Here is a 23,561-nt window from a genome sequence, read left to right as displayed (position 1 = left end):
ACCTAAGAAATCATTTAGTCTAATTCTCATCGCCTTAATTTCATAGATAATAAAACTGAGGTTCAGAGATATTAAGTAAAATTAAATCTGTCTTACAAAAGGTAGTCTTCTAGAGTTCCTAGAGTAAGAGTTGCTAGTAATGCTTGATTCTTCAGTCATTGTTATCCATAAGAATAATGTTATCTTTCAGCATGAAGAAGACATGATGTGACACCTATATCATCTATGTGCTCTTACTGAAAAATAATGACCAACACAGCTACTAATGTTTGTAAGGATAGGCTAGAATAAGACTATTGTTTCTTGTTTTCTATACTATAATTAATCACACTGAAGTGATAATCCTCTTTTTTTCCAATGAAGAGATAGATACTCAACCATTCCTATGATATTATGTGAGACTTCAATGAGATTTGTTTTTACATTTTTGGTTTTTGCAGTTCCTAATGGGTTCAGGTTAAGTAACCTAGAATAGGGCTTTTAATTAGCAGGTTAAGGGAGAATTTAATGCTTTTCAGAGCTTGAAATCCATGGCCTTTTTTTTTTTTTTTTTAATAGAGATGAGGTCTCACTATGCTGCCCAGGCTGGTCTCGAACTCCTGGCCTCAAGTGATCTTCCCACCTTGACCTCCCAAACTGCTGGGATTATAGGCATGAGCCACTGCACTCATCCCCATGGCTGTTAAAGGAAGAGAATCTGAATTTTAGAGTTTAAGACACGTTAGAAATAATGTACTCCAATCATACATACGTATATATATATCAGATGAGGCATCTCACAACAAGGCGTTGAATGTGTTAGCCCAGTAGCAGAGCAATCACAACGCCCTTCTTTGTTCCACTCTAACAGGCATTTTGCCTTTTATCTTTGTATTCTTTGTTGGTGTGTTTTAACCACCTGTGGATTATTCCCACTCATCACATCAAAGATTGTGTTTAAAAGTTAAGTTTTAGGTAATGCCTCAGGGTTAAAAGCTATTTCTTAAGTACCTAAGTAGCTAGTACTCCGGTGCCATTTTCTTTTTGATATTTCTGTAACATGGTTGATGATGATAATCTAAAAATTAGTATCCCGGTACTGAGCCCTGACTATTATTACCATAGTCTATATAAAAATGGCTAAAACATGTTGAAACGGCACATGAAGAGCTCAAATCCAAACACACAGGAGCAGCCCTGAGTGTCTGGAAGCCAGCGCTTGCGTCACTGACAAAGGATACACCCCGCTTCCCTCGGAACGTGAATGTTTTCTGAGCAGCAGAGCTCGGGTGAGGGACATGCAGGCCCTTTGTGGGACAACCACTAAGTTTTAAAGTGGAACCACAAGGGACACTGTGCTGACCCTAAAATTAGGGTAGGGACTTGAAATGAAAAGGATGCAGTGGAGGGGAGTTAGCGCCCTGCCATATGCTAAGAGACATAAATGAACCTCAGATTTTAATTCTGTTAAGGGTGATACAAAAACCTGGCATGGTGACTGTGGCCTCTACTCAGAGCTGCATCACAGCTACAGCGAGAGTGCAGTTAGGTGTGGTCCTCTTTCATAAGGTCGTCAATGAGACGGACTTGGATGGGGATTCTGGTTCTACCACTGCACAAACTTTGCTTGCCTTGTTTTCTCTTTTGAAAAATTGGGATGACACTCCTTAGCAAAAATTTAGTGGAGATTAGAGTTAATGGCTATAAAGTGCCTGGGAAGCACAGCATCTAGCACATAGTAGGTACTCAATAAATGGACATTGTCTCTATAAAAACGGCAGGCCTGTGTAGCAACTTCCTCACCTCACTCCATGTCGCCTCCGGCACGGATCCGAGAGCACAGGCAAGAAACTGTGAAAAGTACACTTTGAAAAGCATTAATATAATGTTCTACACACGAGTATACGGTGTTGTGATTAAAAGTGAAGGCGAAACCTGCTGAAGCCCAAATACTCAGTAGCTGAGAAGAAACTGGGAAGGGCTCCCTCCGCTGGGAATACAAACTAATAAAACATTCTCCAATGGCAATGGCAGTCACTTAAGCTGAAACTTCATACAGAGTTTGAGTTTAGAAGCGGCACTTCCTGAGACATCCCGCATCCCACTTATTTAGCACCTTCTGATACAATCTTAGTCCAGCTCAGGTGTACAGCCAACCTGCGGCCCTAACTGGGCCAGGAGTGGCCTGCGGGTGTGAGATGTGGGTTTGTCCCCGGACAAACAGCACAAAGTCAGGGAGGCAAAGCAGTTTATCAATCAATCAATCAATCAATCACTCAATCAGCCAAACAGCAGATCAATCAATTCCTGCCGCCCTGCCGGCACGGGCTAATCGATTGGTCCGGGTGTTTAGAAAGGAAAAGCGGCTGCGGCTTAGCGGCCGCGCCGAGGGGAGCAGGACAGGCGGGCCCGGGGCGCCCGGTTGCCTGCCCCCCCCCCGCCCCGGCGTCCTGGGCGTGCGGAGGCGCGGGGACATGCCGGGGCCGGCGTCCGAGGAGGCGTGGGGCGCGCCGGGCGAGTCCCAGCGTGCAGGAGGTTCCCCGGGAGCCCTCGCGTCCCAGGGCAGGTGGGGCCGGTTCGCACCTCGGGCTCCCGCGAGCGGCGCCGGCGGGCGCGGGGGGCGGGGCGGGCGGGCGAGGCGCGCCTCCCATTGGCCGCCGGGCGCCGCGCAGCGCGGGCCGCCTCCATAAAGCGGCCGCGGGCGCCGGGAGCCGCACAGCACGCTCTCCGCGCGGCCCCTCCGCTCGCTCCGCACGCCCGCCCGCCCGCCCGCGCCCACCATGGCCACCGTTCAGCAGCTGGAAGGAAGATGGCGCCTGGTGGACAGCAAAGGCTTTGATGAATACATGAAGGAACTAGGTGAGGCGCCGGGCTCGGCAGCGCCGGCAACGTGGCGTGTGTGTGGCCGTCCCTAGGTCCCCGTCGGCGCGCCCGATTCCGGGGCGGGGGATGCTCGGCGGCCTAGCCCGGCCCTCCTGTCTCTCCACCCCACGTGGCCCCCGGGTGCAGCGCGGCGCGGCCCCACGCGCGCAGGCGGCGAGATCCCGGGGACGTTCCACCGCGTGGTCTCCCACGTCTCTCCTACGTCTTTCCCCTCCGCCCAGTAGCGGCCAAAATGCACTTCTCTCGACCCCCTCCGTTAGCCCCCGTAACGTTTTTCTATTTCCGTCCCCAGCACTCATCCTTCCCCTTCCTGCCACCATCCTCTCCCTCCCACTTCCCCCACCCAGCCTGCCGCATCGTTCGTTTCTGGATGGCGCGCGGGTCCCCTTCCCTCTTCTGCACGGGCACGTGGCGCGCGGTTTGCAGCAGAATCCCTGAGGGTCTGAACCCGGCTACAGCTTCAGCTGCCATTCGGTCGTCGGCCCCACCTCCCCCAGGTCCTCTGCCCACCCTCACCCTCGAGCCCGGCCCTTTGGGTTGGCGCACTGAGGAGCATGGGGGCCCCCTCGCCCTCTGTGCCCAGAACCCCGCGCAGCGCTGAGAGGCGTGGCGCTGGCATCGCTGACCCGCTGCTGGCACTGCCTGGCTGGGACGCCGCAGTGGGTGGGTGGCCTGCGGGAGGTGCGCCATGAGGCCCACTGTGCCCCGCTGGTGGCCGTGCGTTGCCATCCTGGCCTCTATAGCTTGAGGGTGAAAGGTAAGGAGGCAGTGGGCTCTCTTGGAAACCATAACGGCAACAGCGAGGCCCTCCGGAGGCCGCTAACTGCATGCATAGGTGTGGCCCTGCTGAAGGCACTGGACTTCTTAAAGCCTTCGAAAGGAGAATGAATCTCTGTAGCAAAATTCAGGTTCTCTCTCACTGAAAGTAATGCTTCATTTCTGTTACTGCCCTTTTGTAAGCCAGTGACAGCGGTTGCATGCTGATTGAGACAATGAATATGTAGAAAACAAAATGGACCGTTGTCACAGGCTGCTAGGAAGTGGGGTGGAATTAGCATAACGTGAATCCCCTCTGGAAGGGGGCTTCCAGCCCTAAGGGACTGCTGGGGACTATGAGGGTGCTTCAGAAGCCGGTATCCGCAAATGTCAACCCGACAGCCCTCTTGTGAAGTGACCACAATGACCCTTTGTTGACACGTAGTCACTGCTGCACTTCAGAATCACTCCACCAGCATCTATCAGAGACTGGTGTTAAGGCTGGTTTGTGGTGAATCACGAGTGTCTTTATCATACTGTTGGTAAAACAAGAAGGCAGGGTTTTCCTCTGTAAACCTAGATCAAGATGACTGGAAAAAGCCACTTACTACGTTCATCCAGGAAACAGTGTTTGTGTGTGCACAGGTGTGAGGACCAAAGAGAGAGCACCTTCTCTACCCATTGGAAATTGTGTTTAGAGTTGGAGGAAGTGTTTCCAGGATTCTGGAGTCATAAGGTTGTCAAGACGCAATTCATTAGGGAGCAATCAAGGTGTGAGATGAGCAGAGCCCATTTATTTGTCCAAAGTGAGAATAAACAATGACTCAACTAACAACACAAAGCACCAGCCCTGAGCTGGCAAAAGAGAAGGCTCCAGGGAGAAATTTAAAGCCTGGCTGAGTGCTCCTCATCAAGACAGTCATGCTGCTTAGGTTGTCAAATGGATTTGGCCTGAATCAAAGGTTCCTTATAAATGTTAACTCTAAGAGGAAATGCACAGATCGTAAATGAATATATAACTTAGTAATATGAAATTTCATAGCTATATAAATCAATACAGTAATTGAGTTATACATCTGTGAAATATTTTGTCTTTTTAGGAGTAAGATTTTTTTCCATTTATTAGCATTACAAGTGTGCTACTAACTCTTAAAACATTGTGCTATTTGAATATCCCAGGATTGATTTCTATTTTGTGTAGCTTATTAATCAACTGTTTATCAAGGGCCTTTTATATGCCAGACTGTGCTGGAATCATAGACTAATATAATGACAGAATCCAGTAGAAAGGAAAGACTGAGCAAGCTCCAGAGTTTGCAATTTTGAATGCTTTGTCTCCACCTTTTTCAGCTGCTTTGGGTAAATAAGTTTTAGAAGTTTGTATTTCTCCCGTCGCTTTCTGAAGGCCAGTGTAGCATGGTGGCCAAGAGCTGAGATTTGAAGCAAGATTGCCCACACTATTGGTTCCCAGCTCCATCACTTCCTAGCTGAATGAGCTTGGGCAAGTTACTGCAGTGCCTCAGTTTCTCATCTGTAAAATGGAGACAAGAATATCCACCTCTCACAGGGTGGTTGTAAGGCTTATGTGAATTCTTATATGTAAAGTGCCGCTGCATGGTGAGCACTGAACGTGTGTTTATGATAGTTACCAATAAGCAAACAAATGAAAATATGCCGAGCATAGTGATTACAATTGAATTATTACTTTTATTATTTAAATGATAGCTTTGGTCTTCCTCTACTTTAACATGATTTAACATTCTACAGGAGTGGGACTAGCTCTGCGAAAAATGGGTGGAATGGCCAAACCAGATTGTATCATCTCTTGCGACGGCAAAAACCTCACCATAAAAACTGAGAGCACTTTGAAAACAACACAGTTTTCTTGTACCTTGGGAGAGAAGTTTGAAGAAACTACAGCTGATGGCAGAAAAACTCAGGTTTGTCATCATATGTTATAGAATCACAGAAGCTTCTAGCATGATAGGCTGTATTAATAACATTTTTCTGTTTACAGGCAAGAACTTAATGGAAAAGTTAATTTATGAATTCAGTTTTGACAAATTAGTAAAAGTACCAACTTTGTAGAATGAGTATCTGTTATGAGCTTTTAGATTGAAAAGCACAAACTATATTGTAAATAAAATCAGTATGAGTTAATGAAGTAGACCCAGAAAGAAGATGAAAAAAATGTTGATTAAAGAGGTTATGAGTTATGGAAACTCTCTTGTAATATACTTTGAGAGATTAAAAAGTGAACTTTATTTTTCCAGACTGTCTGCAACTTTACAGATGGTGCATTGGTTCAACATCAGGAATGGGATGGGAAGGAAAGCACGATAACAAGGAAATTGAAAGATGGGAAATTAGTGGTGGTGAGTGTCAAACTGCTTATGTCATACTGGGCTGCTTCTTGCATTCATAGTTCACATAACTGATCATTATCAGGAGAATTAAGTTTGGGAAGAGAAAAATGCAAAATAACAAGGTAAATACCAGAACACTGATGATGTGGGGATACAGAAGTGACATGAGGATGTAGCTGGAGGATATAGTCCTTTCTCTGCTCTGCCACTTCACTGTGCAATCTTGGCAAGCCACCCAGCTGCCTTCTTAGCGTACATTTTTCCCTTTCTTTAAACTGAGGAATAATATTTGTGAAGACCAAATGAATAATTTGGATATGCTCAACACTTTAGTTTTCAGTAAAGCATATGCATATTATAAGCAAAACAATAGGTTCCAGCTTCTCTCAAACCCAGGAATCCAAATGTCTCCATTTATGAAGTAGATTACAAGGTTTTGTGGGATCCTTATCCTAGTATTTTTTTTGCCACTATTGCTTTAGAATGTAAGACTAACCTCACTCTTTAATATCATTCTTTCTCCTAGGAATGCATCATGAATGATGTCACCTGCACTCGGGTCTATGAAAAAGTAGAGTAAAAATTCCATCATCACTCTGGGCAGGAATTAGTTATGAGAATGAAAAAGCTCAGTTCAATGAGCAAATCTCCACACTGCTTGGTTTTTTTTTTTTTTAATTACTGTATTCAATTATCTTTATCACAGATATTTTACATGCAACTATTTCAAAGTGTTGGTTTAATTAGGTTCATCCCTTTGGTTAATAAATAAATGTTTTATGCTAATATATTTTGTATGCATTCTTTAACTTTACAGAAAATTAGTAATGAGTTTTAATAATTATAAATTGAATAAATTCTGAGGTAGTCTTGAGGGTGCTTTATTGAGATTGTATTCTAGCCATTTATATGTAGAGCTACTTTTGTGGCAGATACAGTACCAGTCATTTAAGCTTACCCTACACTATTTGAACTTTGTATCAATTCAAGAAAAATTTCTGGCAGAGACTGTTCTCATTAAAAGGTAGCTACATAAACTTTATCATTTAAATATTAAACAAAGGTTAAATTAGCATCATTGACTAAATCATGCTTCTAATGGCATGTTTATAACTATTACTCAGGAATTCTCTGTGGCTAAAAACTCGTTTAGTAAACTTATTAAAGACCTAACCATGTGCCAGGAACTGTTTGATTGAGGTATATCTGAACACAGTGGACACATCATTGCCCTCAGTGTAAGGAAACATTCCCAGCTTTAGAAGAACACTGTACTCATTAACAAAAGTCACAAAAGTATTAATAATTCAGCTGTAAGATATTTCTGGTGTGTATTTACACAAATATACACAACATGCAATGTAAAGAATAACTAGAATTCTAGTGGATCTCTGCTCTATTTCTTGGACCCAAATACAAATATCTGCAATTCACATTTGGAGAAGTAGGTTGTCAGCCCTGGGCTAAAGCTTTGTGTATAGGATCCTGGAAGCAGTCGTTAAGGGGCTGGTACCATGATCTCCATTCTGCAAACAGGAAAACAGGTTTTTGACTAGCTAACTTGTTCAAGGACACAGAAGTACTAGAGCTCCATTGTGAACCTATAAAATCCACTCACTATGTTCAGTTATGCTTTAACACTGCCTCATCTCAGCTCATACAGGGATCCTGAGTCTAAACTCCTTAAATGTATTTTTTGAAACCACCCTCCATGTGCTGAGATGTTAGCTGCTGAGAATCTTCTCTTAAGAATTACCTAAAGCTAGCAGTCAGTGGAAGAGTTCACCTCTCACTAATACTGTAGGCCTGTGCTGTTTAATAAGTAGCCATCAGTCACGTGTGGTTATGGAACCCTTGAACAAGTATGGCTAGTCTGAATTGAGATGTACACGTGGGATTTCAAAGTCTTGGTATGAAAAGTAAAATACCACATTAGTGATTTTTTTTATATTGATTACATATTGACATAACATTTTTGGCTATAGTTGGTTACCTAATTATTACATATTAATAAAATTAATTTTGCCATTTTGTTACCTTTTTTTAATGCGGCTAGGGAAAATTTAAAAATTGCATGTGCTTGCATTTCTTCATCCATATTTTTTTCTGAGCAATACTGTTCTAGACTTACTTTCTATTTGAATTTCCATCTTGCTTATTTTAGGTCTCTGGGCTAGAGTTCCTCCTTCATTCTTCTTTTCCACTTCTAGTAATAGTGTACATTTATTCCACATTCTCCCTGAACTAAGCACTGGGCCAAATACTTGGAGTGTTTTGTGGGATTCTCAGAACCAGCCTAGATGATGTGTATTAACTCTGGCATTTCTGCGTTATATAGATGAGGAAACTAAGGCCCAGAGTCTGGGTAGTGGTCCCAAGCCATGCAGCTAATGAAAATTAGAGAACAGATTGGAGCACAAGTTTATCGGACCGTATGACCTGAGCTGTGTTAGCCGCTGTGTGCTAATCCCGACACTGCTTAGTTACTGCACTGTGGAGTGTCACCAGAGGGACAGTAGGCCCATGTTTCTTACATGGGGGAGCTGTTGACATTTTGGGTGAGAGAACTTTGTGTTAAACTGTGGCAATCATCACAGAACTTTTAGCATCCTAAAATCATGGCCACAAAATGTTCATGGCACCTACCAGTCTACCCCAAACACCCTATACATTTCCAGATGTCCCCTAAAGGCATGGTACCATACCTAGTTGAGAACCACTGGGTAGAAAAAGTCTATGTCGACTTCACGCTACCTAGTGTCAGTTAAGCTCTTTTTTCTTCTGTGCAAATTTTAATGATTGTTCCTTTATCGAAAGACCTAAAACCAATGACCGCTCTGATAATTTTCATTTCCTCTTAGCTGATGGTATGCTGGAATGCCTCACGTTTAATTCTACAACACACAGGATCTCTGGGCAGTTTCACTTTTACTACAGATCTTTCAAACCTCATTTTTTTCCTATCCATCAATGCTTTGTTGCTGATAACCTACAAACATTTCTCTGTGGATGAATGTATCATTTCAAACTAGTTTAATCTTTCTAAAATATGGTGTGATGGCTTAAGTGCTTGGGCTGTGTGGAGGCAGACAGTCCCAGAATCCAAATTTGGCTTAGGGCAAGTTTTTAAATATTTAACTTCTTTGAACCCTAGTTACATTCTTTGTAAAAGAATACAACATTGCCTGATGTGTAGAGTTGTTTTAAATATTAAATTAGGTAATGTAGGTAAGGCACTTAGCACAGAGCCCAGAATATAGTAAAGGCTTAATGTCCCACCCTCACTGCTCAACAGAATTTCTTTAACATGGAAATGCTGTACAGTATTTGCACTGTTCACTACGATAGCCATTAGTCACATATGGGTGGGTATTGAACACTTTAAATGTGGAAAGCACAACTAATTGAATTTTTAATTTAATTTTAATTAATTACAATGTGAATTTAAATACCCACATGTGTTTAGTCACTGCTTATTTGGATAGCATGGGATGTTAATGTTTTCCAAAATCAAATATCTTATTTTTGTTTTATTTCAAACCTGCTTTTCTTGAAGTCTTCTCCATCTCAATGCATGAGAATGTCAGTTTTCCAATTCTCAGGCTAAATGCTCGGAGTTACCTTTAAATTCTGTCTTGCTTTCCCATCTCATATCTAATCCATTAGTAAGTTATTTCAGTTTTACCTTCAGATTATATCTAGAATTCAATTGCTTCTCACCTCTTTCACAGATAACCACTTTCATTCGAACACCACCGACATCTCTCCCCATCCCTGCCTGTTTGCACCTTTATCCTCCCAGAGCTCTCATTTTAAAAAATGGGTTGGAATGTCACTCCTCTATTGAGAACCTTTCACCTGCTTCTTATTTCACTGGGAGTAGAAGCCAAAGTCTTTACAAAGGTTTTGTTTGATTTGCCCATGTCTCCCAATGTCCCAACACCCTTCTCCAACATTCTGTCAGCTACGCTGCCTCAGGGCCTTTGCACCTGTTGGCACTACCTGGAACAATCTTCCCCTAGGCATCTGCAGCCCACACTTTCTCACTTCCTTCAGGTCTCTTCTCTTATGTCGCCCTGGCAGTGAGTCACCCACAGACCACACTATGTGTAATAATAGCTGCCATCCTTCCCCCAGACTCTCATTTCCCCTAAGCTGCTTTATTTCTCCCCCGTGGCCCTCGCCTTTATCACCAGTTCTGACTGACTATGTATTTACTTGTTTTGATTTTTAAAATTTTTTCGTATCTCCCCCATTGGAAAGTAAGCTCCGTGGAGAAGGGACTTCACACGGTTCTCTCTCTCTCTAGCACTCAATTAGCGGAGAACCTGGCACACAGAAGATGCTCAAGAAATATTTGTTGAATGAACAAGTTCATTTATAAATTAATGGCTTCTTGATGCCTCTTTAACACTTTTTAATATCTGTTAATGCCCTTTATGATGTTGCTACAATCTACTTTACTTTTTAAAAGCATATTTCTTACCTTTATGTAAACCATTCAACTTTAATCAGATTTCTTACCCCAAAAGTAGTGTGCTTGATGATTATGGGATAAGACAATTTGAAATACGAAGTAAAGAATTCAGCCTTGCTTCTGAACTGGTATGCCGTGGCACTCCACTCTGCCAGGCACAGGCTACCAGATTTTGATCAATGCATACAATTTATTTTACTGCAGTGGAGTATTCCACTAACAGGCAATGTCTGTCGAACAGAACTGGACCTGAGTTGTTTGTGGAACATGGTGCCAATGATATGATGTGCTACAAGAAAGATGGTTTAACACAAGTCAAACCCTCACCAAAGAAAATCGTACAGGATAGAGATGACTTAACTTTTGGGTTATGTCCTTGAGCAGTGCTAGGGCATCAACTGTTCTCTTCTAGCAGGGTCTGAGTGCCCAAGAAGGGACAGTTATAGTGAATCATGACTGTGAGATCTTTGTGGGCAAGATGAGGCATTGTTGTAGGCGAGTAGTGGTTATGCTGCATTTATCACTAACATATTCAGTGATTTCTTGAGTCTTAATCTATTCAACTGTTTTCTCAAAATTCTGGTACTTGAAATTGTGCTGTGACCATAACAGGGTTGAGAACCATCTTTTTAGCACCTAGATTTTGATGCTGCCAAGTCAACTTAGGCTATTGCTCAATTCTTGCTGCTTATAAATCAATGACTATTAATGTCTGTTGTATTTTAAATTCACTTTTAAGTTTATGGGAGTCATTATAGCTTTTCCTTGGGTTTCATGAACTCACTGTTCTCTTAGCATTCACTGCTGTCCTCCTAGCATTGCCCTCTTGGAATTCACTGCCGTTTGGTGAGTCATGTGTGATGTGGGTTGGCAGGAGGAAGAACTGATGAAGCTGGTAAACCGGTTTGAAAAGCCAAATGACACGTATTTTGAAATGTTATGAAAGTGGTATGACTTGCCACTGGTGACAGCAACTGGAGAATAACTGGAGTCTTATGACACCTGGTCTGGCAGGCTCTGTCACCAGATCATACGTAAACATTTACTTTTGACTCAGTCCCTCTCCTCCTCTCGCTGCCTCCTCCTCCCATACGTCTTTCTCCCACACTGCTCACTTTGAAAATGTCTGAAAAGAGGGTCATAATGTTTTTAAAAGAGCACTTTTTTAAAGGTGCTGGTGACAGCTCGCATGGTGAACACTGGAGAGTGGGGTGAGGGTCCTTTCTCCTAGAACTGACATTCTAGCCTGAGAAGATGCATCTTAGTCCATTCTGTGCTGCTATAACAGAATACCTCAGACTGAGCAATTCATAAAGAACAGAGATTTATCTCTTACAGTTCTAGGTGCTAGGAAGTCCAAGGTCAAGGGGCCTGCCTCTGGCCAGGGCCTTCTTGCTTGCTCAGGGCAGAAGGCGGAAGGGCAAGAGAGAGTAAGAGAGCAGGAGGGGGCCACGCTCACCGTTATTATAATGAACTCATTCTTGCAATAACTAACATACTCCTACAGGAACGACATTAGTGCGCTTACGATGGCAGAGCCCTCGTGACCTAATCATCTCTAATTAGGCCCCACCTCCCAACGCTGTTGCATTAGGGAGTAAGTTTCCAGCACATGAACTTTGGGGGACACATTCAAACCATAGCAAGATGGAACATATAGGATTTCGACAAATGGCAGAGACTGATAGATGCAGGCAGAATAAAACAAGACAAGTAGAGTGATAAGGAGCGAGTAAGGTGGAGGCTACATTATATGCAGCAGTCAGGGAAGGCCTCTTAGAGGAGGCGATGTTAGAACTGAGACCTGACTAATGAGCAGAAGGTACGGAAGTGAACATCTGGGGCAATGGCATCTAGGCAGAGAGACTAGCAACTCCAGAAGCCCTGAGGTGGGGACAAACAGAGCTGCAGAGTGGCCAAAGCTTGCTGAGAGAGGAGCCACAACGCAGTCTGAGACTGGAGTGGGGAGCAGAGCGTGAGAGACCTCGTCACCGCTAGTAGGGGATTTGGGTTTATCTAAGGGGTCCAGGGAGACCATGGAGGGTCTCAAGTAGGAAGTGACAGATGACCGTTTTTAAAAGCCACCCCAGTTTCACTTTCATAATGAGGCACTGATATTTGGAATAACTTTCATTGAAAACAACTGAAAATACTGGACAAAATATTTTTTAAATGCCTTAAAGTGACAGTGAGCTAATAAAATTGTGAGGAATTACTTGGACTATATCTGGGAATCCAGGGGAGCAAGCCCAACTGCCAGGGGGGATGCTGCCCTGGAGCATTAATTGCAGATCCAGAAGAAAAGGCTGACGAGCTGTGCTTTGGGCAACTAGGAAACAAGAGGGCCTTTGTCTGACAGTAGATGGGCTGACTCCATCCTCTACTCTCTTAGAGAAAGATCTACCAATGGTTGAAAATTTAGTTATGAGGATGTTCATCTGAGTGCTTTGATATTAGCAGAGTGTTAGAAAGCACATACCTTTCTAAAAATAAAAGATTGGTTAAATAATCATGATATAGCCATACTACAAAATACTAACTGGTATTAAAAATAAAATAATAATAGCTTGGAGAAAAGGCTCATAATGCACTGTAAAGTAAAAAAAAAAAACTGATTATAAAATATTATGTACCTATTGTACCATTTGTGGAACAATAGGTGTGTATATGCAATAAAATATACAAGAATGTTAACAGTGGTTACCTCTTGGGATTGTGGTAATGTTTAATTTCTTATTTATTTGCTTATCTATAATAAAAATGCAAAAATATTTTAATTCAAATAGCTTTATTTATATTGTTAATGATAAATTTATATTAAAAAGTACTTCAGAAGTACTTTATATTAAAAGTGCAAAGAAGAAAATGAATACCCCTGGGAGTCTGTCTTCCATAGAAAATCAATATTAATATTTATGATATATTCAAATAATTCTTCATACATTTACATACATATATACCCAAATCATTTTATACATGGGATCATATAACACAGTATTCTATTGTTAATACTTGTTTATTTAAAAAAATTTTTTTTTACGTTATAATATTTAACTTTATTTCAACTCTATTATTTATTTTGTCCATTTTCCATTGATCAATGTTTAAGCTGTTGAAAAAGTTTTGCAGTTATTAACAATGGTTCAAGGAACATTCTTCTTTTATGTTGATGTAATATAATTGTTTATAAATATTTGTAAAATATTTACCCTTCAGTTAGATTCCCTAAAGTACTTGCTCAGCCCATGTTACTAGGGTGAGTATTGCCTGGCTGCAGACAGAGCTGGCTTGACAAAGTTGTAGAATGTAGTAGGCACCTGGTTAAGGAAACTTCTACACTACAAAATATTTTGCCCCCAACAGGTACTTTATCTACTTTAACAGGGAACATTTTTTTTCCTTTTTATGTGAAATATCTGAAGGGTGTGGGGGGAAATGTTTTATTTAAACTCAAACCTAATGGAAAAGTTAAAGGACGAGTATTTTATTTATGTTGTAATGGATAATTTTGCTCTTTCTCATTTTCTGGGCTTTAGGCAAGGCCTTGGTGCTTATTTGGGCACAACTTCAGAGGCCTTTATTCTTAATCTCATCTGTGGTGGATGCCCTGCAGGGCCGTGCATGGCCTGCGGTTACCTGTGTGTGTGACTGTGTGTGCATGCTGCTGAGGCCTGTATTTGGTTTAGTTTGTTTCTTACTTGCTGCCTCTTGGTGTATTGATTTTCTAACTAGGCCATTACTAAAAGAAATATAAGGGAGAAAAATCCCAGAGATATGTTCAGAACAGTAGCAGTGGAGACAGTATTCATACAGAAGCTTGGAAAAGTTACATATAAGGGAACAAAGACTTCTTTCATTTTAGACAGAGTTGGTTTGACAAAGGTTTTCAGCAAATCACACCACCAAATATAGAAACTAGGCTTGCTGACTCAGTCTACTGCACTAACCACTAAACTCAGCTTCCTCCCTCAGCTACAGGGCGGACACACAGGCGCAAAAAATGCCACCATTTCTGGAACAGGCAGACTTTTGGAAAACGGCCAGTTCTGGAGGCTGACCCATATAGTGCATCATTGTACAAGACGTATACCACACCCAGAAACCTGGGAGAAATCACCGTGACAGATGATACAATCTCAAAACTTTCTTATTTTATGTGGAAATAATTTAATATGCCAGTAAAGGGGTCTTATGAGAACTTAAATGCTTTATTCTGGAAAAAGGTAGTATTCTAGACTCTTAGAAAATTTAAATCAGTTTCTGTTTGGTATGTTTGATGGAGAAATGGTGCTGTTTCGATTCCATGTATCTAGGGCAGAAAGACGTATATTCAAATAAGAAATAAGCCACCAGACCAGAATGAGGCTACACAATGTTAACAAAGGCAATAAGCCCACAGATAATTTTATTAAAATGTCACCAGATAATTTTATTAAAATGTCATCAGAGTAATTGCTAAGTAGAGAATCACATTATCCTATCATGTCTCTTATTTCATTATGCCTAGAACGTGTATACCTGCAATGATTCTTTTAGGATTTAAAATAAATTCTTTATGCCAAGGCCAAATTTATATACAACTTATATTTCACATATAAGAAGTCAGTTCTCCCTTACTGTATTAGTTCTGATGAGTTATCTGATGAGGTTTTTGAGTCCTACCCCGTCAGCATGTCTGAGATGAATGTATTGACTGATGATTGATTCATTCATTCAATTTAGCAAATATATGTAGAACAGCTACAATGTGCCAGGCATAGTGGCAAGGGCTGGGCATACAAAATTGAATACGATGGAAGGACTTTGTCTTCATGGAGTTCAGAGTCCAGAGGGAGAAACAGACAATAAACAAGGCTAAAATAATAATTATAGATAGATTTAATTGCTGGGTAAGGAACTAAACAGGGTGTTTGGTAGAGACTGATAGCAGGAACCAATAGTTAGGGAAGGCCTCTGTGGGGAAGAAAAATTTAAGTTAAACCTGAAGGAAGAAAAGGGACCTTCGAAAAATGAGGAGCAAGGAAGAATATTTTCAACAGGAGTTACAAGTGCAAATGGCCTGAGGTAGAAATAAGTTGGTAAGGAGCCAGGCACAGTACCAGAGAGAGGAAGGACTGCGCTGCAGAGGATGGGTCTTTGTGGCTGGGTCCTGCAAGGCCTTACAGTTTGAGAAAGAGCAGGGATTTCACCCACATCCATTGGGAAGTCATGGGAGTGTTTAATGCAAAGTAGAGTCATTGTCAAGGGCAGACACTCATATCGCAATCCCTTGAGCCATATATATTTTGGAATTCAGAATTAGTTTTTCATTTCAGAAAGTTATATAGTGCCTATATTATATCCATATTTTAATATAACTCTACCAGAGTTGCCTGGACATACCCTGTAATCAAACACATTAATGTATCTGTAGTGAAATGTGAATATTCACACTAAATGGGATAAAGACTGTACATGGGCCCCCACCAGTTTGTTTCAGGCTTTGCTGCCAGATGAGTTCAGGTCCCATTAGGTTTTGCCACCAACTAAATTATGGAAAAAAAATCAGTCTTTAGAGCTTTTTGTATTTTTGGATTGGTGGATAAGAGATTGGAGGTTTGTAACTATGCCCCCTTTTCACAACTATTATGAATGTCATTTAACAGGTAGTGTTCTGAATGTGTAGAAATGTGTCAGACATGAAAATAATTCCTATTTTCTTCTTAAATTTTTCTTTCTTTGCTTTAAATGACAAAAATTGTGTTTATTTATGGTGTTCAACACAATGTTTTGATATATTTAGCCATTGTAGAATGGCTAAATCAAGCCAATTAACATGCATTCCCTCACACACTTATTTTTGTGTGGCAAGAACACTTAAAATCTATTGTCTTAGCAATTTTCAAGTACACATGGTTGTGAACTATAGTTACCATACTGTACAATGGAAAACTCTTGAAGTTATTCGTATTTTTTTTGTTTCATTTGTTTTATTAGTCCATAGGGGTGGGAAGAAGAAAACAAAAGGTACTTTTTTTTTTTATATTATTTATTTCAGCTTATTACAGGGGTACAAAAGTTCAGGTTATATATATTGCCCCTGCCCCCCCATCCCCCCCAAGTCTGAGCTTCAAGCATGTCCATTCCCCAGACAGTGCACATCGCACTCATCATGTAGGTATACACCCATCCCCTCTCCCCACCCCAATTGGTGTTATTCCCAGATGTGCACTTAGGTGATGATCAGGGAAACCAATTTGCTGGTGAGTACATGTGGTGCTTATTTTTCCATTCTTGGAATACTTCACTTAATAGAATGGGTTCCAACTCTCTCCAGGAGAACAAAAGGGATTCTATATCACTGTTATTTCTTATAGCTGAGTAATACTCCATGGTATACATATACCACATTTTACTAACCCACTCATGAATTGATGGGCATTTGGGTTGTTTATAGCAGCACAATTCACAATTGCAAAGATGTGGAAACCAAAGGTACTTTGTGAAAAATCTGATTTTGTTCTTAAGGACCCCACACAAGCAAAACCCAGAGATGGAACATTTTATCAATGAGTTTTCCTGACCCACATAAGGGAAAGAGTGGAAACAGGGGCCGTGTGCCAGGAGCCTTTGCAGCTGTCGTCTCTAGGTCTCTACTTGCTTGTTTGTTCTTGCCTGTCTCCCACTGGAAAAGAGGCTCCAGGAGAAAAAGAACCTTGTCCGTTTATTTATATTTTCTTGTGAATCTATTTTAAATGGGAAAACTATTTTTAAAAATATAGCTATGTGAGTTTGAAATGTTATTTCTGCATTATAATAAAATACTACCCACAAGAATGCAACAACAGAAACAACAACAAATCCCAATAAGCTAGCACAAAGCATTTTGTCACGTGGGCTTATTGACAAGCAGCCAGTCTCACGTTTTTAGTGAGAGGGTAGTGAGGTGCTAGAATCTGCAACAGGCTTCCCTGAAACTCTTTTAATGTGATGATATTGTCCAGACCCATTCAAAAGTTCCTGATACATTTGCTTTTGACAATTAAGGGGATTTATTTATCTATGGTGACGTATTTTCTGTATAGAATTTAGAGGAAATATTGCATATAAAATAAATTGCATATTTTGAATAATTTCTGCTCCAAATAATGACTTGCAATACTGTTCTTACAGTAGTGCCAGATACAAGGTAAAAACTTTATGTGCATAATTTTATTTAATCCTAAAAAATGAGGTAGATAGAAACTGAACTGCAAAAATAAAATAATAATTCGATTTAAAAAATGGGCAATGGGTTAAATAGATACCACTCAAAAGAAGACATACAAATGGCCAAAAGGTATAGGAAAAAATACTTAGCATCATTAATCATCAAAGGAATACAAATCAAAATGAGAATATCATCTCACCCCATTTAGAATGGCTGTTATCAAAAAGACAAAAAATAACAAACAACAAATGCTGGCAGAGACATGGAGAAAGAGAAACTCTTATATACAGTTGGTGGGAATGTAAATCAGTGCAGTCATCATGGAAAACAGTGTGGAATTTCCTCAAAAATTAAAAATAGAACTACCATATGATCCAGCAATCCCACTCCTGGGCATATATCCAAAGGAAAGGAAATCAGCACAGCGAAGAGATATCTGCATCCCATGTTTACTGCAGCTTTATTCACAATAGCCAAGATAAAGAATCAACCTAAGCATCCAACATTGGATAAGTGGATGAAGAAAACGTGGTATATATACACAGTGAAAGACTCTTCAGCTATGAAAAAGAATGAAATCCTGTTGTTTGGGGCAACATGGGTGAATCTGGAGGGTGTTATGTTAAGTGAAATAAGCCAGGCACAGATAGACAAATATTGCATGTTCTCACTTATATGTGGAAGCTAAAAAAGCTTTCTCATAGAAAAAGAGAGAATAGTGGTTACTAGAGGCTGGGAAGGGAGAAGGGAGGAAGCATGGTGAGAGATTGGTTAACGAATATAAAATTACAGCTAGATAAGAGGGATAAGTTCTAGTGTTCTATAGCACTGCAGGGTGACTATAATTAACAATTTATGGTATGTTCTCAAATAGCTAGAAGAGAGGATTTTGAATGTTTGTACCTTAATGACTCTGATTGGATCATTACACAGTGTATACATGTATTGAAATATTACAGTGTATTCTGTAAATATGTACAGTTGCTATGTGTAAACTAATAATAATACAATCCAAAAAATGAGGTAGATACAAATATTATTTCCATTTTACAAATCCAAAAACAAGAGGTGAAAAGCAAGTTGAAGTGGGATCTGGAGCTGCACACATAGAGTCAGATGTGCTTTGCAGCTCACCCCCGCATCTTCCCTTATGCCCAGGGTGGTGAACAACAATGACTGCCAGGTGCAGGAGTGTGAAAGCTCAGGTCCCTTGCATCAGGTTAGGACAATTGAGACATAACTGACACTCCAGAGTTGCCTCCTGGATCAGGCTAAAGCCTGCCCTCCACAGAGCTTTGCCTGAGATCACGTCCTGCCTCAGTGTCCTCTTCCCTCTCCTGCTCCTCCTTTCATGCCTTTACAGGTCTCTCCGGAGCCGCTTCCTTTAACAAATCACTTGCACACAAATTCTTGCCTCGGGGTCTGCTTCTGGGGAACTCAGTCAGAACAGCTCTGCTGAGCCCTGGGAAATCCCTGACTGTGGGAAACCATGACAGATAATAGAACTATTGTTGTTTAAGCCAGGTTTTGGGCTGATTTGTATGCAGAAACAGGTAGACAGAATTGCATACAATCCACAGTACGTGTATACAGCAAGGGTTCCCTTCTCAGAGGGATCCATGACTCGATTCATCCTGATACATGCTGGGCTCTCCCTTCTTCCGCAGGTCCTCAGCCAATCTCACTATTTGGGGGCCCCAGAGTGTCTCATCTGCTGATAAAACAACACCCTGGGCCAAGGGATCTACTTTATGGTAAATGAAGCACGAAAAAAAATACATGACAAGGGAGTCACTGTTCCTACCACAAACCACCTCACTCAAGAGATTCTGGCATGATAGAGCATGGAACAGTCTCTTGAAGGCTAAGCTACGAGCGGGACACTGGTCCTTCAGCATATGGTAAGTAGCATAAAACAATAGCTATTACATATGGCTGGGGATTCAATAGGAACAATATATAGGTTCAGGTCACTCCCGGTGACCTACTTATCTTTTTGGATGTGTTTTTACAGTTTCCTTTTGCCCCCAGCTTTTGTGTGCTTTCAGCAACCAGCAGCTGTGGCTCTTGTTTGGAAGACTGTCCTCTGACTACTAGAGTCATTCACCAGCACTTGCCGAGGGCTGGAAGTGCCTGAGAGATTATGTTCTCCGCCTTTCCCTGCCAGGGCTGCCTGTGCAGGATTGGAGTATGGAACCTGGGTCCCTTGCTGCAGATTGGGACAACTCTGAGACCAAACTCACACTCCAGAGTTCACCGAGGGACCTCTCCTTCTGCTTCAGAGGAATCTGACCTAACTCACTTGTTTGGGGTCACAAACAAAATCAATGGTGAGATCAGAACCAAGGTTTGCTATATTGAGCAATTAAAAATACAGATTCCCAGTTAAATTTGAATTTTAGATAAACACAGATAATTTTGTAGTATGTCGCATGTAATATTTGGGAGATACTTATACTTAAATTTATTCATTGTGTATCTGAATTTCTAATTTAACTGGGTGTCCCGCTTTTTATTTGGCAACCATAGTTAGAACACTCATCCAAGTCTGGCTAATTACAATACCTATGTTGTTTTTCTAAAAATTAACAAATCATTTTGAACCTGTAAATAACTTCAGTGCACATAACACAAAATCCGAAAGGTTATACCGAAAACGTTAAGTCTCCCTATTACCCCTGTGCCCAGCCACTCAGGTCTCCTTTTTAGAGATGATCATAGTAAACCTTCTCTAGTTTATCTTTCTAGTGATATTCTCAGTAAAGGCAGCGTAATTATATATGCACCTCTGTACCTTGCTTTGTTAGTTTAACAACTCAGCTTAGAGACTTGTCTTATCAGCGCATATTTTGCTGCTTTGTTCTTTTTAATAATTACACATTTACTTGAGAAAGGCTCAATTAATGTTCATGTGAATTATTTTCACTCTTTTCCTCTTGTAGATAACCAAAGTTCAGGGTATGTTGTTTTATTCAATTTAAAGAGACTCTAGAGTCTAAGTACGAATGTGGCCCAACAGATTGAACTACTAAATGCTGCTAACAGCACTAAGGAGAGATGTAGGTTACTTGATGATAAAGCAACACAAGAATTCAACAGATGCTACTTGACATTCAAAATTATTCCCTTATCAGTACATATACAGGAATTCTTTGAGTGGATATGAATACATGCTTACACTTAAGCCTTTTTAATAAACACCTACCCCCCAGGAAACTAATAACCATTTACCAATGAAAATATCATTATCAATCACAATAGGGGTGAGAATTTGTGACACTACCTAATTTCATCTGAGTTCAGTGCCTTTCCTAAAGCTGAGTGCTTGACGGTGGGGTGTCTGCTGCTAAAATGCGCAAAGACAAGAGTGTGATCTAAAAGGAGCGGTCCTGGAGGAAGCAGAAGGGCCTATCAGTAGGCCTCAGAGAAAGTGGAACAGATACACGGCAAGTTCCTGGAAGGCTGTTTTCCTAATAGGTAACAGCAGGGGAGATTCAATACAGAGAAGACGCAGGGCCCAATTTGTTCAGGGTTGTGATATGTGATGGGTTGGTGGTTATAGAAGGTTGACAATTGCACATAGTCCAGCAAAGAGTCAGACACAGGGGGGTTCTTGCTGGCTGAGAAGATGGTAGAGAAAATGGGCTGCTGGTTCTGTGTATTAGTCCATTTTCTGTTGCTTATAATAGAATACCTGAAACTGGTAATTTATAAAGAAAAGGAATTTATTTCTTATGGTTACAGAAGCTGAGAAGACCAAGGTGGGGGTGGGGTTGCATCTGGTGAGAGCCTTCTGGCTGCTGGGGACTCTGTAGAGTTCCAAGGCAGAGCAGGACATCACATGGTGAGACGGCTGAGCAGGCTCACATGCTAGCTCAGATCTCTCTTCCTCTTCTTATAAAGCCACCAGCTCCATTCCTATGATAACCCATTAGTCCATTAACTCATTCATCCATTCATCCATGAATGAATTACTCCATTCATGAGGGCAGAGCCCTTGTGATCCAATTACTTCTTAAAAGCCCTACCTCTCAGTATTGCTACACTGAGGATTAAGTTTGCAACATATGAAATTTGAGGGACACAGTCAAACCATGGCAGTGTGGCAAGCATGAAAATATTGCTATAAACTAATATTTATTTGAGGCTACTCCCATTAGGTTAGACACGCTGTCTGCCCTTGGTAAGTTTACAGTGCAGTAGACTGACATGGAAACAGATGTTATCTAGTATAAATAAATACAAGAATAATTCTGAACAGAATTCATATATTACTGTATAGTACACATGTAGTGCATATGGTTTAGATTTTTTAAAACTCCTTAATTCTAAGTTAGTTCAGTATATTGAACTGGGCCCTGAAGTAAGCTTCAACAAAGGCAGGCTAATGTAGTAAAAATTTAATTAAAAAGGGAAGACCAGGGTTCTTTAATTGCTATATATCCTAAGTTTTGCCCCTTCTCAATTTTTTTCATTACCTTTAAAATCTTTTTATTACTTAAGGAAGAAATAACATTGAAACATTACATAAACATGCAGATTTTTCAATCTAATTAGATGATAAATTTATTAATTGTGAAAAGAACCTAGCAGAATAAGCCCCAGAGCTTTTTTTTTAATTTTTTTATTTTTAATACTGTAACATTGAAATATATAGAGTAGCAGTTATTTTCTGAATTTTGTGCATGGTATGTGTGCTCTCATACTTTAATTTATAAGTTAAATAAATATAAGAGAAACTAAAACAATCTGTGCTCCTCCAGTACTGTACAAGACACTTCTCAGCCACAGGATTTACTTTAGCACTTCCCGAGAAGTGCTATGGTAAATACACAAACTCACACCACCCACTTGCAGATCTGCACTTGAATGCCAAGTGAGGGAATCTTGAATGAATAAGAGAGGCTAGAATAAAAAAAATCGTTTCTTTTAAAAGCAAACACAAAAATAAAACATTGATTTTTTTCAGGCATGTGCCTGGTAATATCAGTCTGCCTACACTCCTGTTTCTTATTTCCTGCTCCTTCTAGGCCACCTGCACATCATTGTTTTAAAAATAGTAAAAACAGTGAAAATTATCTTTGGTCCTGAATCTCCTCACCTTCCCCATCTTGGTTCATCCAATATTGTCCTTCCTGTTCTTATGGGTTGGCAGATGGGAGTCATGGAATCAAATAAACCCCAAGCTCAGCAGAGAGGGACTTGGAAGGGTCATTTGGTAGAAAAATCCAGGATTAATAAATATAGGATCTTAGATTTTCAGGGCTAGAAGGAAACTTACGGAGGGTTTGACCTCATTTCAGGTATTTGACTGCCCTGAAATGTGTAGAATTGTTTCAAAACAATTTTTAGCTTTTTGAATCCTTGAGTCCTTAATTCTATTCCCTTACAGTAGACCTTTGAAACAGTTAATTATCAATTTCTAACTTTCAAAGCCATACTGTTTAAAAATGTCATAAAATAATGATTGTACATATCACATAAAACTAATGTTATATGTCACTGCCTAAATTAAGTTCATGATCACTTTTTCTTTAACTCTCTTTCCCAAGATAATATTCTGGTATGTTTTTTCTATTTTATGTATTCTCAGAGCAGTGAGAAAACAGATATTATCTCTGTTTTCCTGTTCTCTTGGTTCAAATCTGAAAGGGGATTGAACTGGGAACTTGAGGAGTATAAATACCATAGAAAATAAAACAAGAAAAAGTAGATAACAATAAACTATTAAAAAGTCAAATTCTAAAGCTTGAGGGGACCTTTGATATAATAGATTATCTTCCTTTTATAAGATGAAAAAAGAAAGAACTAGAAATTTACATGACTTGCCCAAAGATACAAAAATGGTTTATAGTGGAGCCTCAGTTAGGTCCTATTTTCTTGATTTCCAGAACAGGGCTGTCTGTATGAA

The 23,561-nt window shown here is 40.6% G+C and overlaps 1 protein-coding gene across 1 annotated transcript; it reads left to right on the top strand.

Moving 5' to 3' along the window:
• Positions 1 to 2,641: 2,641 nt before the first annotated feature.
• On the top strand, positions 2,642 to 6,772 carry FABP5 (fatty acid binding protein 5). The gene is made up of 4 exons (XM_045560654.1): positions 2,642 to 2,838; positions 5,386 to 5,558; positions 5,892 to 5,993; positions 6,511 to 6,772. The coding sequence occupies exons 1-4, from the start codon at positions 2,760 to 2,762 to the stop codon at positions 6,562 to 6,564; spliced, it is 408 nt and encodes a 135-aa protein (XP_045416610.1). The 5' UTR covers positions 2,642 to 2,759; the 3' UTR covers positions 6,565 to 6,772.
• The last annotated feature ends 16,789 nt before the right edge of the window (positions 6,773 to 23,561 follow it).

The sequence above is a fragment of the Lemur catta genome, chromosome 9, assembly GCF_020740605.2.
Source record: "Lemur catta isolate mLemCat1 chromosome 9, mLemCat1.pri, whole genome shotgun sequence".
Classification (NCBI taxonomy): domain Eukaryota; kingdom Metazoa; phylum Chordata; class Mammalia; order Primates; family Lemuridae; genus Lemur; species Lemur catta.
The sequence above is the reverse complement of the archived record's forward strand: the minus strand, read 5'-3'. Positions and strand labels throughout refer to the sequence as shown.